A 20,414-nucleotide genomic window follows, 5' to 3' on the forward strand; every position below is an offset into this window, starting at 1 on the left:
CTTATTGGCCTGCTAGCTCAAGTGCTTAAAAATCAGATGAAAGACGGGATAAAAAAATAACATGGAATAAAATATTTACTGAGAAAATATTGTGTAGAAAAATAAATGAAAGAAAATATCTAAAACATAAAAGAGAAGATAAAAATTTTGAATTTTTTTCTGAAAGTTTTGTATTCTTTTGTTCTATCGTACTATCAGTTTGTGGTATTGTTTTGTACCTCTCAACTCTGAATGTTTATTTGTATGTGTACTTATTCATCTTTTCACCAGTCTGTCTGTAAGTCTGTATATCCATGTTTATCTATATGTCTACCCATCTATATGTCTGTCTGTTTATATGTTTGTCTGTCTATCCCTCTATCTATCTATCCATCTGTGTACCTGTCTGTCTGTCTACTGCATGGCATGATATTAATGTTATCTGCCCAAATCACTGCTGTATCATCGACTGGATGGAATTCTAAACAGAAGAACCACACTTACTTAAGTAGATTTTTTAAATGAAACATTTTTTTTTAGAAATAAATAAAATTATTGCTTAAACGCAGACAAAGACGTACACACAGTAATATTATATATATATATATATATATATATATATATATATATATATATATATATATATATATATATATATATATATATATGTGTGTGTGTGTGTGTGTGTGTGTGTGTGTGTGTATTTAAATATATGTTGGTAAATAAGTAGCCAAAGACCATAATTAATGCAGTAATTTATAAAATCTACCGAATTTCTAGCTTTGGGTAGTTTTTTATTAGATTTCTCATCATTTCGAACCTATATATATATATATATATATATATACATATATGTATATATATATATATATATATATATATTTGTGTGTGTGTGTTGTAAATAAAATTTAATTTAATTTACATTAACCTAAAAAGACTGACTCTTATTGTTCACTAACATCAATAACATCGTTAATTATTATTATTATTTTTAACATTTGGAATTATAATAGTAATTATAATATAAATTATAATGTAATAGTAATTATAGAGATAATAATAATAAGAATAAAAATAATGATAAACGTAGTAGTAGTAATAATAATAACAATAATAATAATAATAATGCAAAGATTGGTCTTCAATCGTGAAATACACATTTCTTCGAAGCATTAATTCAGTGCGCTCAGCAAAATCTGATAAACAAACATTGTCCTATCTTTTTTATTGGCGTTCCAGTAAATCACTCGTACTTAACATTATCATAGCAGGTAGATAGTCGTCATCCTACTCAGTACATCATCGTCGTCATCATCACTATCCTACTCAGTATCATCATTGTCGTCATCATCACTATCCTACTCAGTATCATCATTGTCGTCATCATCACTATCCTACTCAGTATCATCATCGTCGTCATTAATATTTTGTCATCTTCTTCCTCTTCTTCGACATCATCGTTATCAGTCAGTATAGTGAGTTCTTCTTTATCTTATTGATGATGCTGATGATGAAATTGTGACGACGACGATGATGATGTGATGGTAAAAGTGATTGAAATGATGTTGAAGATGATATTGGATACGGTGATTGTGATGATGATGACGACGATGATGACTCATAACGCAAAATGTTATCAAAACTACATTTCAAAATGTTGTTAAGTATCATCCTTTTCTCACCTACACTATTTTTAAATTTTTGTTTTGATTTTTTAATTTTTACAATTAAATTGTTCATTGCATTCATTAAGCATCTGGGGCCATCGCTCGTTCATTCAACCAGCCTTTCAGACGTCATTCATTCCATTAATTTAGCTTTTTCGTTAAATAGCAAGTAATTAGTTTTTCGTTTGCATGCATTCATCAAACAAAATAGTCAGACTTTTTCCCAGCATATTCATTGATACATATGCAAGCGAACTATGACCTACTTAGCTACAAATCTTCATCCAACCAATGAGACAACATTCTAGATAAGAAGTGTGATACACGCACTTGAATAATATCCAAACGAACAGAGCGAAAAATGTTTATAAGTTCAGATTGTATAATCTCATGCAAATCCATTTTAATGCGTTATACGTCATTACGATCACAGAAGAATTGAGTTGACCCTGGAAAAAACCCATGAATTCCTGATCCTGATTTTCAGTAGGCCATCCATAGAATACAGGATAATTATCTTAATTTTTTTGAATGTTTATTTTTCAGCTTATTTTCCATTTGTTGTTGAGGGTTACATGCAATGTTTTTTTTTTATAAATAATTATTATATTAAGAATTTCATTTTATTTATTAACTTTTAAAACATATTTTGTAAAGTTTCATATCTTTAATATGATCTTATAATTAATTCTACTTGTCATCATCATAATCATTTATTATATAAAACACAACTTTCTATTTTTCCTACATGACACTTAGTAACTTCTCACATCTGCTTTATAATATTTTCAAATAAAACCCATCAAGACGTCAGAATGGAATGAGCGCCAACGACATTGCAATGACAAAATTTCTTCATAATTTTTTCCCAAAAAAACAAATTATTATTTTACATCTATCATCGTCGTCGTCGTCATCATCGTCATCATCGTCATATCCGCCAGCAATTATATTGCATATTTTTGTTCTGGCAATGGCATTTCATTGTCAAAACATTCGCCAACGTGTTCCTACCTCTATCACACTCACGTCATCCCCACCACTTCTTCAACAAATATTATTGTATGACGTCATCATCGTCGATGTCATTTTGTCGTTTTAGTGATATCTGTTTAACAGCAATCTTCATCATGTCACCAGCAGACACATCGTCATCATCATCATTAACTTTATTATTATTTTGAGCGTTTGAAAAGTTGAGTTTTCTATAGATGTTATTAGGATCATCATCGTCATCATCTCGTGTTTCAAATATTATTATTTTTGCTATTTATTTATCAAAAAATATAAAGAAAAAAATGTTATTCCGTCATCCTGATGACGTCATCGCAGTTGTTATCATCAATGAAAACGTCGGCAACATCATCATCATCAGCATTTTCAACGTTGACATCATCACTGCTGTTGTTATCACTCTAGTCATTAGCATTACAGACTTAACGTTCTTTGTTGATTCAAGCATTATCATCGACATCATCATCATCACTTCATCATCATAATTCTCGATGTACTTGTCCTCGTCATTCCACGTCATCATCATTCTCATCATCATCATTCACATCACTTTCATCATCATTATCATCATCATTCACATTACCATTCTCATCATCATCATTCACATCACCTTCATCATCATCACCGCCGACATCATCTCGTCCGTGTCATAATTTGCAGCATTCCTGGTTGGAATAACGAGCGGCATGATAGCAGTGACCGTCTTCACATCTATACTCATCTGCTATTTTGCCTTCCAATTGTAAGTAGACATTTCTCAACTCTGAATATTTTACTTTTTTTAATTTGATTTTTTCTAATTTGATTTTTTTCTGATATAATTTATATCAATGTATACCTTTTGAATAAAAAAAAAAATTTAATTTTACTTATGTTGTTATGTTTAAGAGCAAAATTTCAAATCTTTATTCTTTTGTTGGTACATTTATCGGCGTGTTAATTCACTCAGTGCATAGAGATGCATTATCCCTCATGGAAATTTATCGTCCGCATGTTTTATGGCTCCATTATCTGAGGTTTATATTTCAATGCATTGTCAGCAGTTGGAAAATTTATTTTCAAACAAATATGAAAATGAATAACTTCATAAGGTTATTTCCAGTTTCTATAAAAACTCCAATGCCTTTTATGAATTTTTCTTATTCATCAAAATTAAAAAAAACAATAGATCATAGTCATGAAAATAATTAGACGACTATAATTCGAAACGCATATATAGGTATGTTATACATGTAGCACTTTCTTATTTATTGAAACGAAAAAGTCGCAGAACCAGGAAGAAGAACAAGCAACGCCACAAAGTAGTCGACAACAACAGCTCTCACCAGAGGTCAGACGCTGTGAACGATTTCGACCATCAACTTTCATGTCCGAGTATCAACAACATCAACAACGTGAACATTCACAACAACAACAACATCATCACCAACAGCATCATCAGTTCAAACAATATTTTTCCTAACCAAGCTGAAATCAAACCGCTCATAAAACCAGGCATGAATAATGATCAGCAGAAATATTATAAGCATCACTCTCTCTCTAGGTCACAGCAGTCGCACAACCATATACATCACCCGCATGATGTCGTTTTTGAGGAAACATCGTTGGCTTTCAACAAATTTTCAACTAACCAACATGAGATGTCCTTTGTAAAGCAACACCCTTCAAAAACACTGATGTCATCAAAAAACATATATAACCCACCCACTAATAACAACTTCAACAACAGCAACAACAACAACTACAACAACAACTACTCATACTCATCTGGTTGCCAAACATTAAGATCAACTAACACGCTTCCTCTCTACTCACCTCAACAAAAATTTCACCAAAACTATCACCAACAACAAACCCATGAACAGCATCAAAACAAGCAACAACAACAACAACCTCAGTGTTATCAACAAAACAGCAACACACAACAACAGACCAGCAAACAGCAGCAAATTGCAACAATCTTCCCAACTCAATACGTCGCCAACACAAAAAATAACAACATCGCAAACTCATTGTGTTTTCAACATTCCGCTTTCTCATCAGCAGCATCAACAGCAACTTCAGCAGCAACAGCAGCAACAACATCAAACGCCACAAAAAGTGTAACATGGTCACCTGTCCTGGATCAGTTGCTGATGATGCCACATGAAGATAGTTCATTCAGTGACGAAACAACTGCCATCAACAACTTCAACAACTCTGCCATACTTCAACCGAATAAAATTCAACTTACTTTCTGTAATAATAATCGCAAGAGCAACACTTTGAACAGATACAACAACAACAACAGCAACACCAACAATACACTTTTTAAAGACATCTATAGCGACTTTTCATACGATCCATACTCACGTGACAACAATAACAACAACACAACATTATGTACTTCATCTAACAAAGACAACAACACATCTCTTATTAATGACCCATACCCAAACGCCAACGCTGATTCGTTGTCTTCATCGCTGACGTCACTCTTGAACAACCAATCAGATGACACTTGTAGATTAACCCCTGTTCTTGAAGATGCGAGCAATGTTGTTGTTGATCGTTGCTCTGCATTTGAACCGGTGGCAGTACGAGCAAAAAACAAAACGCTGTTGACTGATGTATAGATTATGTAACCAAACTTCCATTGTGTACACACTACAATTGTGTATATACACATACACATATACGTATATCCATATAGGTATAACAAACATTTTACTGTTGTACACGGTTATAATGGTACTGTATGCATTGTGGCAACTGTTACTATACTTGTGGCTGTTACTAACTGGCTAATATGTGAATCAGTGTTATCACTCGGAGTTTAAATGATTAAAAGCATATTTCGTGCGTTGTGCGTGCGTTATTGTCGTCATTATACTTTTAGTTCAATATGTTTTGAAAAAAAAAAAATTGTGAATAAATAAATTTTGATGGTTAATTTTGACAAAAAGCGAGTTAGTTGTTTTAATGTTACTTTATCGGTAGAAATTTTATCAAAAATAGAAAAAAGTGTCTCGTTGCTTTTCAAATAAGCTGGGAGCTAGCATTCTTTATGCTGCTGATAGAGAAAAAAAATGAACATTTTGTAGATGAATAACGAACTAAATGTATGTCTGACGTTAAAAACAAGTTCCAGAAGAAAATTATTTTCTGAAAAAAACCACGCTCATATATGTATTTCATTCGACAGGGCAGTATGTTAAGCTTTGGATATCTATCATTTTTATATTTGTTTAGGAGATATTATGCACCTAAGCTATAATCCAGAAAAATTTTGAAATGCTAATTAAATTTTAAAATATAAATACCGGTTGAAATAGGTAAACATTCTTTTCGTGTTACCAATGAACCATACCGCATGCATCAACATTAATACAAGAGATAGGAATTGAAATAAAATACAAAGAGATAGGAATTGAAATAAAACTACTGAACAAAAAAGTAAATAACGATTTTATAAACTAATTATATGTACATTCTGCTAGAAAAATAAAGGCATATTTTTGACCTCAAACATATTAATCCAATGTTAATGGCAGTCAAAAGAAGTACGGTAAGATTGATTTAAAATCAGTTTGAAACTTGATGCATGTTAACATATTAACATGGTTAAAAAGTTTTTCATTCAGATTAAGAGCATTAATGTAGATATTGAATATTTCGGTAACATAGAAAACCGCAATGACTTTTGCAAAAGATATTTGAAATTAAAAAAAACACTATTTAGGTCTGAGCATGATAAGTGTATGCTGAGCAAAATAACAAAAATTGAACAAATTTGAAAATAAATGAAAAAAAATCAAAATCAATTTTTGTTCTTTCAACGCAAACTATGAATAATGCTTATGGTACTTTTTTGATTTAACTATTTTTGTTTTATTATTCATTTCTCTTGTTTTATAATTAATGAATTATGAAACCAAGAATTTATCAAAAGTTGATTGTTAATAAATCACGCCTTTTTAAAATATCAAAAGTTTCATAGAATTCTTAATTGTTTGAGATTGCACGAAGTTTCGAGATTGCTTGCCCTATCGAATATAAATACAGATTTTAATTATCATCACGCAGTCGGTGGAGAACAGCACGAGACGACTGTTGTGCACTGGGCACGTTTAGACATATATTCATAATTTTGATAAAATATTTGGTTGTGTCAGAAATTATTCGATTAAACATTTTTTGGCTGAGTTTATGTGACCCATTAAACTATTTTGACGTTTTTTTAATTTTGTCCAAAACGATTCTACATCATGTTACACTTATATCAACAGTAAAAATGACTTTTATTGAATCAATATAATTATTATCATTATAAAAAGTTCAAGTAAATTCAGTGCATCTGCAGTTCAGTCCCCTAAAATACAGCAGTGACATACTGGTAAGATAACTTTAACATCTGTGTCGGTCCAAAATAAAACACTGACGCTCATTTAATGAACCAGCACACCTCATCTAGGGAGGAAAGTCAATTGAATGGTGAATAGAAGATGTTGTGAAGTTTGCAAGAGGAACCATTCTCAGTCTAACCAAATTCTTGGTACCGGACAAAAATTGAGGCAAAATTAACAACAAAGTGCTCCAACATTCAGCCTGTTTTTGAAAGAAAAATTTATATTACTGTATTTGTATGGGTAGGTTTGTATGTTTATTGTTTGTATATGTTACTATATTTGTATGGGTATATTTGTATGTTTTTTGTTTGTATATGTAAATTGTTTGTGAACGCTTTTTTGTATATTTATACCTTAATATGTTTGTTGGCTTGTAATAGTTTAGTTTATATTTTGTAGGTGTTTTTGAATAATTTCAGTAGAGTGTACAAAAATACCGTAACTACACAAATACTAAAAATATACCAAAAAAACACAAAAACGTGAATACAAACAAATGCAAACAAGCAAACAAAAGTAAGGTAGAAGAATAAAATAACAAACAAAAATACACATATACTAAATCGGAAACATACAAACATACAAATAGAAAAACGTACCATTATAAAAATAGGCAAAATAAACATACAACCATACTCACATATATACAAACAAAACATATAACGAATCTCAGAAACATAAAAACAATGCAAACACGGAAACTTAGAAACATACTTATACAAATGCCGTAACATACAACTACATACAAATATACATAAACAGACATACAACAATAAGCAAAAGTATACAAACATACAACTAAACTCAGAGACATAAAAACATGAGAATGTGAGAATATACAAACATGAAAATATACAAACAAGCAGCTAAATTAAGAAACATACAATCAATACAAACAGAAATATATGCAAACATACAAGGAATACATACACATAGAATACAAATATTAAGAATCTACAAATAGCGGGAATATTGATTTCTTCCTTCTTCACGTTGGTCAGTTTGAAGTTTGGCGATGATGACGATGATGAAGATGAGGATGAAGATGACGATGATGGCGACGATGGAGACGACGATGATGACGATGGCAATGATGGTGATGATGATAATAAAACGATAATGATAGTTATTAAATTGTTGATGACGATGATAAGGAAAAATAAAGATGATGATGATGACGAAGATGATGATGATGACAGGGACGGTTATGATATCCTGAAAAAGAGAATGATGGTGATGATAACGAAGACGACGACGATGCTGATAGTTTACAAGCATACAAAATTTGCGTATGCATCTGGAGGCAATTCTATTGATTTGTATGTTATCCGCGCCATCGTGTAGAGGAGAGTCATGTATGGATTTGACAGCACGTACAGACGTCAACGTACATTAGTACATTACGTACAAAACACCGTAGTAATGTGTCCAAAATACCCAAACTTAGAATAAATACATAATATACATAATATAATATTATGTATAAAAATATACCTACATTCAATTACATTTATGTTTATATTCACATCTACTATAATATTGGTTGTGTCATATAGTTCGGAAAGTATAATCTCCAACCTGGCTCCTTCGAATTATTATTTGTTACGGTCACTGCAACATTTTTTGAACGTTATAACCTTTACCTCCAACCAAATGAACACGTCAAAATCATCTGGAACAGTTTTTGTAAGTAAAGATCATAAATTTTATGAGCTTGGAGTCTTGCTACTACCAGAAAGATGGCAAAAGGTGTTGAAACAGAATGGCCAGTATATAATTTAATAAAATGTATATTCATTATACGAAGATCGTCTTTCATTTTCACCACAAAAGCAAAATTACTTTCCGAACAACCCAATACCTGTTTTTTCCAACTTTATTGGCTCCAAAAATTGACATTCCGGAGATCCATTGTTCTTCTTCATTTAATAAAAATTTCTAATAAAAAAGAAAGAATGGATCAACGCAAAGTGAGTTATTGGAGCCACTAAAGTAGGGGCGCACAGGCAAGTATATACAAGATGCAACCAATAGTTGATAACCTACTACATTAAAAACGGTAAAGGATTACCGAAGAAAAGCTTTTTCTGTATAAAAAAATGAATAAAAAAGTTGTTAAAAACTTTGTTTTCTATATGAAAAAGTTGTCAAACGATGATAAAAATACGGTACGAAATATTAAAAAATTGAACCAGAAACTGATCAAAACTGGAAATGCAGTGATATTTCTTAACATATATATATATATATATACGTACAATTATACATGTATATATATATATATATATATATATATATATATATATATATATGCGTGTGTGTGTGGTGTGTGTGTGTGTGGTGTGTGTACTTATAATACGTAAGATCATCATTTTTGAGTCTTATTAGATGTGCAATAAAAAGTCTCATTTGCGACCACGCATGCTTGGCAGACGTCACTGGGTACGTACGCATCATCAATATTTTTTGTATTAATTAAGTTCTGTTGGTTTTTCAGTGGAGATGGAGGTGTGTCGTAATAAACACAGCTTGAAAAAATTGTGAAAGTATTGCTTTGAAAATGATCATCATGTTTTTGTCTGCTATTTCGTCGTCATAAAAAGATCTAATATTATTTAAAGGTCACATTATATCTAAAGGTTAGCAATGAGCACATGTGTGCAAATTTCAATAACAAAAATAAACTTACCCATAGGTGCATGCACAAGAAATGTACCTGAAACGCGTTCACATGCACATGCAGACAAAAGCAGAAATGAAAATTAATTTGATGTCTCAAAGTACAATCTTCTTCGACTGTTCGATAGATAAATTTAAATGAATTTTTTTAATTAACTTCTGCTTTACTAAGTCACGGATATGTATGCGATTCTTTTAATTAAGATTCATGTGAACGATTCAAACAGCGGTTATGTGGTCCAGTGAAGTTCGCATGTTGACATTGTTGAACATCATGATTAGTCACGGTGTGTTCTTCCTCATTCTATGCATGAGATTATAATTTGATTCTGATACTTGGCATTATACGAAATTTAAAAATATAGCGTGAATAATTTGATGAACATTTGAAATTGATATGCTTGAATTTTTAAATTTTTTGAAAACTATACCTACGAATTTTGTTCGGTCTGAATTTAAGTTTGAATAATTTTTTCAACATATTCTATTTTCATTGAATTGATCGAGAGTTACCTACCTTGTTCATCTAATAATTTCATACCTTTGATGTCATTTTTTCAACTTTAGAGTTGATGATAGATAATAAATTGCTCGACATTTGCTATCTAATACAATTCAATAAAATTCACTTGAAATCGCAACTCTAAGACGTTAAAAAAAATTTCGAAAAATTTTTTTAACTTGAGATGAAGTTAATATACTGTCGTAATCTTTAACGTTTGTTACTACAAACACCAAGACAACGAGATAACAATAATTAACTATAGCTTGATTCCACCATTCCAGCGGTTAGAACAAACAAGATTACCTAGTCTAATTGAGTCAAGTAGAACATCTTTATATTCAATCCATACAATGCAAACAAATTTATTTTTTTATCTATTTATTCATCCTTCAAAAATTTACGAATTACTTGTCTTTTCCTCACAACCGATACATTATCCATACCAGAGTTCTATCCCTTTTATCCCGACAATTAATTATTCATTCCGCTCCTTTCTTTTTATGCCTTCTCAATAATCTATTCATTCTTTCATCGTTTTCTTGTATTCCTTTTTTCATTCCTTCTTTCATTCCTTTTTACATTATTTCTTTTATTCTTTCTTTCATTCTTTCTTTTCATAACGGCGTTGGGTGGTCTGCTCTGAAAGACAATTGTCTGCAATTCAATTTGCTCCCGTTATAAAATGCCTGCCCAGTGTTGTGAATTGTTGTGGTGGTGAGTTGTGGTCGGTTGTAGTGGTCGGTTGCGGTGGTTGGTTAGGGTGGTAGGTTGTGGTGTGGTGAATTTTGGTGGGTTCTGTTTTATCGTTGTGTGGTAGGACAAGCAATTACGACGATGTTCTTCGTGGAGGTGATGGAAGTTGATTTTGACGGTGAGTATGCCGATGATGATGCTATTGTGAGTTATTACGATAATCTATTTATTAAGAGTTATAAATATATAAATAAATAAATATATATATATATATATATATTTAATTTAATTAATTTAAAAAAATATTTAATTAACACCCAATCCAAACAAAAATTTTTCAGCTTTTTCTTTTCCGCTCATGCCAATGAAAGAAAGATTTTTTGAAAAGTCATTCAGTGAAATAATATCAATATCTTATACAAAATGATAAAATATACAAACAACGAAACATCAAATTTTTGTCAAAATAGTTTGACAGCCGCCTTTATATTCTCATGCTTCGTTTTTTTTGACAGCTTTTGCAGATTGGAGAACATTCTGATGGGCAGATAGGCTTTCATGCTTGTCTTGAAATGAGATGAAGAAATGTTTGGCTCAATTTTGAGTGTATCAACATCCTTCACCAAATCACAAAAACCGTTTGTTATCTTTACAGTACAGATATCGACAGCAAGAACGAATTAATTTATAATGAACGTTTCATTTTAATTAAGTATAAACCGCAAAACAATTTTTTTCTTGGCTAATGACTCGCTTGTGTTCAGAACAAATCAACGAAGGATTTGTGATTGATACGAAAATAATTGACTTGAAAAATTTGTGTTGTAAATTATATTTTCATAAAGCAACAATACAATAAGAAAAAAAATATTTCGTGCAACATGATGTTTGCATGTGGCTGTGGAGCATCCCTCCCCGCCAAAGTACTGCTCGAAAACATGGAACAATCACGTGAACAAACATTCATCGGCAAACATGGCGGGTTTCCCATTGCAATGGACACATGCACGCACGCACAAAAATACCCATTAGAACATTCGCATTCACATGGGCTAACAGCTGCAAATAGATGCACACACGCATACATACATACCTACACAGACACGCAGAAAAGCCCACAAATTCTTGAATACATATGGACCCAAGCACTAATACATACCTACCCACACATACACATACATAAATAGTCTGTGCAAACAAACGTGTTTGAGCCTAAAGTCTGTCCAGAATGATGAACATTTATGGACGGAAGACATTTCCGTTTCAGTAAACTACGCAAGAAATGTGCACACAGGCTTTGTTAGCGCGCCTGCCTTACATTTGTATTAATTAACGTTGGGCTGTTGGTCTGCATCGTGCGTGCAGGGAAACTCTGACGAGTCTGCCAGGAGTGTGCACTGCAGAATAATGAAACAAAAAGAAGTCTTCTTGATTTATCTTACCAATGGCAAAAAATATTTATTTAAAAAACAAAACAGTTCAAACAACTTTTGGATTGTAAGTGTTATAAATTATGTTTTGAATTTAAAGTACAAAGAGTGAAAAGTATCAAGTGTGAATTAAAAAATTCAATTAACTTATCTTTAAGAAAGACAATCACAAAACACAATATATCGAAATTTTATAAATAAACAACAACCTGGCCATGACACAATATTCATTAAGAGCCAACAAACAACCAACCAACAAACAACTTACCAGCTCGTGCCTCTGACTACTCTGTGAAAGAAAGGTACAAAATAAAAAGATTTATTAAAGATCTGTTGATAACAGCAGCCAGGCAGCTTTATAGTTCTAGTACAATACTAAATTAGAACAAATTAGACAATTATGTGCCCGTTCTAGCGCACCGACGAACAAAAAAATTTCGTCTTTCAACTCTTCGTTTTGTATGTTTTAATAGTTTTGCTTCCTATCGAAACATCAACAACTTTTTGGGAATTCACAATAAAATAAACAAATAAAAACAATAAAAACAATGAGCACATAAGTAAGTGGAAGAAAAGTAAACAAAAAAATAGAAATCCCAACGAATACCTAGGAATAAAAAACGGTGAATTATATAATAAATACATAGATACATAAATATTAATTTCATACCTGGAGTCTTACTACGCGTCTACCATTTTTTTCCTCAAGGTTTCTGCGTAATTCTTCACGTGCATAATTAGACAGGGACCTTAGTTTTGTGGGTACATTAGTAACGGAAATTTAAAAAAAATAATGCTTTCAGAATGTTAATAAATCAATAAATAATTACGGTGATGTATGCTGCTAATATAATTATGAAATTTTTCCAATGCCTATATGAAAAAACATTTCTAACCTTTTTGTACATAAAATAAAGTATAGGTCAATACATCAATACATACATTATACATAATCTATTTCTATATAATATATATATATATATATATATATATATATATAAATTAATAATGACCGATATCATATCTATAATACACATGAGAGATATATAGATGGAATTTATTATAATATATTCCTCTTTCCCTATATAATTAATTTTAACTTTCTCTCTCTCTCTCGATATATACGTGTGTGTGTGTGTGGTGTTTGTGTATTGGTTTTTGTATTTTTTTATCTATATTCGCATGTAGGTATATATGAATGTGTACATATGCCCATATGTCATTATATATTTGCAAAGTTCGCGTATTGAAAAATGTGCATACAGGCATACGGCGCGTATGCGTTATATGGACAGTCAGCGTGGCGTGCGCTCTAGCCCAGACAGTTGCAGCCGTGTTGAGAAACAGCTAACCAACGAATACTTCTTATTGATCACACTTGAAATTTTTATTCTTCCACCATCATTTCTTCTCTCTCTCTCTCTCTCTTTCTCTCTCTCTGTTCTTTTTTAAGTTTTTACTGGCATGCTTTTCCCAATCAATGTTTACTTTTTTTATTGACTTATTTTTTATACATTTTTTTGTTCTATTTTTCCACTAGATGAAATTTTTAAATAGAAAGGTTGTTTAACGTTTTTTCTGGTGAAGATGTAGAATCCGTCAACTTATCTACTAATCATTTTTGTATAACCTAGATCGATTAAACGGTATATTTCGGGAGTTTTTTGATTTTATTTTTTTTTATAAACACGTCTATGGCAAATCTAGGGCAAGAAAAGAACAAAAAAAAACAATGAATTAATGGAAGGTAACTTTTTCCGCAAATATTTTACATCTGCGCAGTGAATGCAATGAATGTTTTCTGATGTAAATAATCAGGGAAATATACACAAACAACTGGAGGAGAAAATATTCCACAGCATCTCCAGCATCGTAGAGATGTGGATGAAGAAAGAGAAAGATGGAGAAAAGTGAGGGAGGGAGAGAGAGCTGTTCATCAGATAGTATACACTAATTTGCATACCATTGTTGGTGTACACGCATCGCTTAAACATTCACACAAACATATATATATATATATATATATATATATATATATATATATATATATATATGTAAAATATATATATATATATCTATATATATATATATATAATATATAATATATATATGTATAATATATATATAATATATATATATACATATATATATATATATATATATACGAGTGTGTATGGCTTAAAGTTTTTATAAAAAACACTCATCTCCATATCTTGCTTTACGATTTTATCCTCATTATTTCCGTTAAATATTCCAGCACATGATTCTATTAATAATTTCTGGCTCCATTAAAATAAAAACTTTTCAGTATGCTAGTAACGTTTGCACAGAGAAACGTCATACATCGACCCGCAAGTCTGCTGTAACCATTATGGTGCCTCATCTTGTTGTTCTTGTTGTTAGCTTGGACGGAATGGTTGTTGCAACACTTAAGTAAGACTAATGTCACTCCCGTCCTTCTCCATCGATTTCCATCTACTTCTTTTTTCTTAGCTTCTTAGCAGGATGTTTTCTTTGACTTTTCATTAATTGCTTCCGTTCCTTTTCTTTATTGCAAGGCTTTTTGTGCGGATTAAAAAAACATTGAAGATTTGTTTTCTCGTTTTTTATTCCAATACTTGTTTTTCACAACTTCCAAATTTGACTGTTAATAACAATTGTTAGCATACCTAGAAATAAAACTGAAAATTTGCTCCGTACATCTGTAAATTTGATAGGTTAAATTGCAAGGTGAACATTTTTTGAAATACTTTATCTACCTAACTATTCATGTTGAGTGTAATTTCTTAGCAAGAAAGTAACTAATTAAAATCAAACCACCATTGAAAATTAAAGTTTTCACATAAATTCGACTATTTTTCATACTTTATATTTCAACCAAATAACATAAATGTTATACAACATTGGAAGCTTTTTTATAACCAAATATTTTTCGGCAATTCATACACAATGGTTTTTGACAATTTATAACAACCAGAAAATGCTTATGAATGTAGATACGTTTATTGATAGACAGAATACGAATAAAAAATAATGCCTAGAAATATTTTACTACTCTAAATGCACATTTTGATTTTTGTAAAAAGAGGAATGTTTAAAATCGGCAAATTATGAGAGAAGGAGCAAGTTACATTATTTTAGAAGATGCTGGGGGGAAATACAAAATAGTCATTTGAAGTTTCCAAAAATTCAGTTGATTGAAGGATATTATAACTCTGAAGAAATGCGATGTACCATTCTATCTCAATAATTTTGTTTGGTTTAATGATAGTCAAATGAAACCAGTGTAAGTCCGCTTTATTGGTATTATTGGAAGCGCATAATCAGTGATTCTTATCGTGAATACTTGTTTTAATGCATTTTAATTTTCCTATTTTAACATTTTTATTCTGTTACTGTTATTATTATCTTCTATTAAGCAAAATTAGCATTTGGTGGTCTTATTAGAAAATGCTAATAAAAACTGAGAGAATTACAGAAGAATTCTACAGAGGAATTACAAAAGATAAAGAATAATAACAAGTGATAAAATATCAACTGCAACATACCACGTCAACAACAACAATACTAAACTGTCAGAAGAACAGCTTTGGGTTTTATTTCTTACATAATAGCGGCATTAACTTTTTCATCGCGCAACAATTCATCTGCATCAAACTAAAATTATGCCGGGCAATTTGTGCAAACAACAATTTCGTTCAAGTTATCAATAGGTATTTGTCTAACGCATCACATGCAAACAAATTATATATGAGATGATAAATACACTTAACTGAGCTGTAATTTTATGTTTGTCCATAAATGGACGCAAAAAAATAATTCATGCAAAAATGAATATAATCACTCGCATTCATTATATTTAAAGTGGCTTGGTTTGCAGATCACTGAATTTATGGCGCTGCAATTTTTGAGCAGTTACAGTCAAGCGCATTCTGAAATTTCAATGGATATTATTAAACCTGGCGGCTTAGTTAAACAGACGATTAAATGTCTACACGCTCATCTAACTGTAATCCAGTGTCTAATAACTTTACTTTATTGTGAATAAAGATGTGACGAGATTCATTTCTTAGAAACAAATTCTCAAAAACGTTAAAAATGATTTCGCTTATTTTCTGTTCTTTGATAAAACAAACATTAAAAACATTTAAAGGAAAAATCATTTTTACGCAATGTATGTATCAAATGTGTGTTTGCATATACATAAACAGTTAAACACACGTTTGATGTAATAAGCTACATGTAGCCCTATCATGTGAATCATTATATAAACCCGCATGCAGAACATCTTAGCGCATTGGAAATTCTCTTCCAGGATTTCTCAATTTGGTTATGTTCGCCTGCTATATTTGAGCATAATTTTCATCTTTAAAATTTCATATATCTGTCACTTCTCTAAAGTTTTAAATTTATATAATTTTAGGCATATTAAGTCATACATTTTAGGTTATTCTACTTAAGTACATATATATCAGCTTGACTGAACCCATATGGTTTTGTTATGACATTCGTTTACTTTACAATGTAATATAACATTTTATAAACGTGGATACCGCTTTATAGCTATATGAATTACATTTTTTCGTACTATAATGGTTAATTAATATTTATATAAGTTGTCGTTTTGTTAAGTACGTTCTTTAAAAAATTATGGATGACGATGAGGACAGGAAACACATGACCCTTTTTTGTGAGGTAACAAATTGTTTTGCTTTACATTTGATTGAATGATATATTACACATGTAGGTACTAATAGATGCAATTATATACTTTTATTTTTCCAATAGTTAGTTATTCGTCAGAACGACTTTTACGCAGGTTTCGAAATGACCATAATATGTTTATAAAACGAAAAATTTAACTCATAAATTAAGTTATAAAATATTGAATAAATTTTATTTAGGTATTGATAAAAAAAGATTAGAAGCAAGCACAAGATGATTAAGATAAGAATAGTTTATAGGGTATATGTTTACGTTACCTTAACTCAACTGACGCTATTCAGTAAAACATTTTCAGCACTGACAGTACAATTGTGCGAAATGATTAAAGATACATTACACCTAATCCACTAACATGAACGTATGACGTATATTTCAAACTCCACTGCTTGACGGTGTAGCAGTAATTATATTTTTTATTTCCTACGCTGAGTAGGTCACCCATCAAAGTAAATTTAAGTTTAGTAGACTATTCATTCATTCATCTACATCCCGTGACACTGTGTTGTAAGCAACAACACTTGAATGAATCACAATGTTAATACTAGTTTAGGTGCCTATTTACCTCGCCAACCAATAGCACAACCGCAATGTAGCTCAAATAATCATGCATTAATAATATTTAATAATTATATTATGGCAAGAATACATGGAATGTGATGATAGCTGATAACCAATAAAAGTGTGTGTACATGTATTTGTCATATATATATATATATATATATATATATATATATATATATATATATAAATATATATATATACTACAATATACACTCCTTGACATTGCGAATTTTGATAAGAATGAGGTTACATTTTTCATGACTTATCATCCATTGTTTAAATATTAAACGTTATAAATCATTACAGTGATAAAAATCAATTATTGAGTTTGGTTAAAAATTTAACTTTCAGATGAACCGAGAAGATTTGGCTCGACCTTACTAGACCTGACCTGACCTGACCTCGTATTTTGGATTATTCAGTTATTACGTGCTTTCACTTTTAAACAGACTTTCACAGATTCGAATTGTTGATTGCGTGATTATATAGATAGATAGATAGATAGATAGAGTATAAAACTTAAAATCGATCGTTAGAACATATAAAAATATACGTTTTCAAAATAAGTTATGATATTTATAAGCTCTTTTATTTGGTAATTAATTCTTTGGAACTCGTTGGGAAATTTTATCTTTTGTAATTAGGAAATTGATTTAAAAAAAGCGTCTTCTTATTTTATTCTTGTCTGAATAAAAGCGTGAGGAACAATCAATGGCGAAAGCAAACGCCGGCAAAACAGTGAGCATAGAAATGGATCGGCCGGTGAAAGATCACAGAGCTAATTTTGGATGGAATCTTGAATCAAGTTTGTTTTTAAAATATTCAAAGAAATTTATTAAAAAATGATCATAAAACACACTAATCATATCTCTCTAACAGTCTAACTAACTAACTAAACTAAAGTCTCTAAACAATCTACTGAATTTGATACTAAAAATTAAAAAAACAAGTAAAAATAAAAACTCGTTTTCTTATAATTTGTGATAGTTTATTTGTAGTGTATAGTATAGTCAGTCTTATCAATTAAAAATTGAATTCAAGTTTGTTTTAAATTTTTTAAACAATCTGTAAAATTATAGAATTAGCTTTTATTAAATCTCAAAAAATAGCTGATCAAAAGCAACAGTGGGAGGAACAGCAAGCTATGTACATTGGTCTGAGGTACCCAGAAGATCATAAAAAGAGGAAGAGACGCAAGAGATTGAGACAGCGACCAGCTGATGAAACAACTGCCACTGGCACAAGACCAAGTTGGTTAACATTAGCAATAACATTATTAATCAATTTTTTTTTATTTAATTGATACATTATTTATTGGTTTTTTGAACGGTTTGTTTAATAATTTTCATCTGCCTCTTGTGTTGTGTTGATAAGGTGAATATTATCTTTAACTATAATTAGTGATCTATAAACATAACTTAAATTTTGATATTACATTTTTGAGTTTATTTATCTGATCATCATGAACATTTTAATCCAAAGTTAATAAAGAACTAAACCTTAAAAGTAAATTTTGTATTGGTTTTTTCAAAACTTTTCATAGAATTATGTAAAATTTTATATGTAGAGTTTTGATTTTTTAAACAATGCTATGAGACTATCTGAATTATAATAATTAAATAATTGAAGTATTATGGTAAAATTTCAATGTTGATGTGCAGCTCAACAATGAACATTGTGCTATTTTTGCACAGTTCTAACATTAATCATTTTTTCGATATTTGTAATGATTTGAAGCAAAATTAATTACACTCTCTGAATGTAAAGTTTATTTTTTCGCTTTTGTTTTTGCTTTAATTTTACTTTAGTATAATTTTCTGTGTTTTTTTTGGTAAATTTATTTTTTATTATTTCAAGTATAATTTGAAGAGTTAAAAGGATTTGTCTGACCACTACAGTCATCAAACTTCCATGCTTGATAATGTTAATGATGATGAATTGCTCTCAAGTGTGCAATGGATTGTAATAGATTAGAACCGCTTCAACTTATTTCAAGCTATTCTTTATATCTATTAAGTGGTTCCTCTGCATCATGTTTAATGTATTATTCTATTATATTCAAAATTTTTGCCAACACCTTGAACTAAAAATAGAATTTAGAGCTTTGTGAAAATATATCCTGAGACTAATTTTGGATCATGCTTGACCATAAAAGTTAAGGTTGAATAAAATTTGTTGAGGGGGTTGGAATTTTGTATGATGAATAGTTTGTGATGAAAACTATGTTACCAAAATGTTGAACATATTTATAGATACAGTTTTTAGGAATACACTCTTCAAATTATCTCAAGGAAGATAAGGCTGCTATGATGATGAAGCATGTATTTTAATGATGCTGTTTCAGGAGTTGTATACTTCTGCATACCTGTTCTCGCAACTGTATAATTTTGATGGGAATACGTATAATTTATTTTTTTATAATTAAATATTTTTGCATTAATTTATTTTTACATGCTTGATTTATTGTAAGGTATAATTTACATGTTGATGGCTGTTTTTTCATTGCTGCAACTAATGGATGGGTCAAAAAACAGTGTAACATGTACTGAATTTCTTAAACATTTAACCATGCAGAATCACTGTTTATTAAATTGTTTTTAATGTAACATAAATTTCTATGTGGGTGTTATTTCAGGTTGTGAAGTACCAAACTATGATTTTGCTGTTTTGTAAATTTTTTTTGCCATATTTTCTTTGAGGCAGATTATACTCTGTATGGAGTACTTTGAGTTATTTGAAATGAAAGTAAGGAACTGTTAAACTGGAAGTGTTG

General features: G+C 30.5%; 1 protein-coding gene across 1 annotated transcript in view; it reads left to right on the forward strand.

Annotated features, from left to right (window-relative positions):
- The window catches only part of HELRODRAFT_159336 (hypothetical protein), a gene marked incomplete at both ends in the record, with an annotated part of 6,532 nt that extends 1,257 nt beyond the window's left edge, over positions 1–5,275 (forward strand). The window contains 2 exons of the mRNA XM_009011225.1: positions 3,321–3,402; positions 3,880–5,275. Of these exons, the coding sequence (XP_009009473.1) occupies positions 3,321–3,402; positions 3,880–5,275 (1,478 nt within the window). The remainder of the gene's footprint in view (positions 1–3,320; positions 3,403–3,879) is intronic.
- Positions 5,276–20,414: the final 15,139 nt, after the last annotated feature.

This window comes from Helobdella robusta (assembly GCF_000326865.2).
Source record: "Helobdella robusta unplaced genomic scaffold HELROscaffold_1, whole genome shotgun sequence".
Lineage (NCBI taxonomy): Eukaryota > Metazoa > Annelida > Clitellata > Rhynchobdellida > Glossiphoniidae > Helobdella > Helobdella robusta.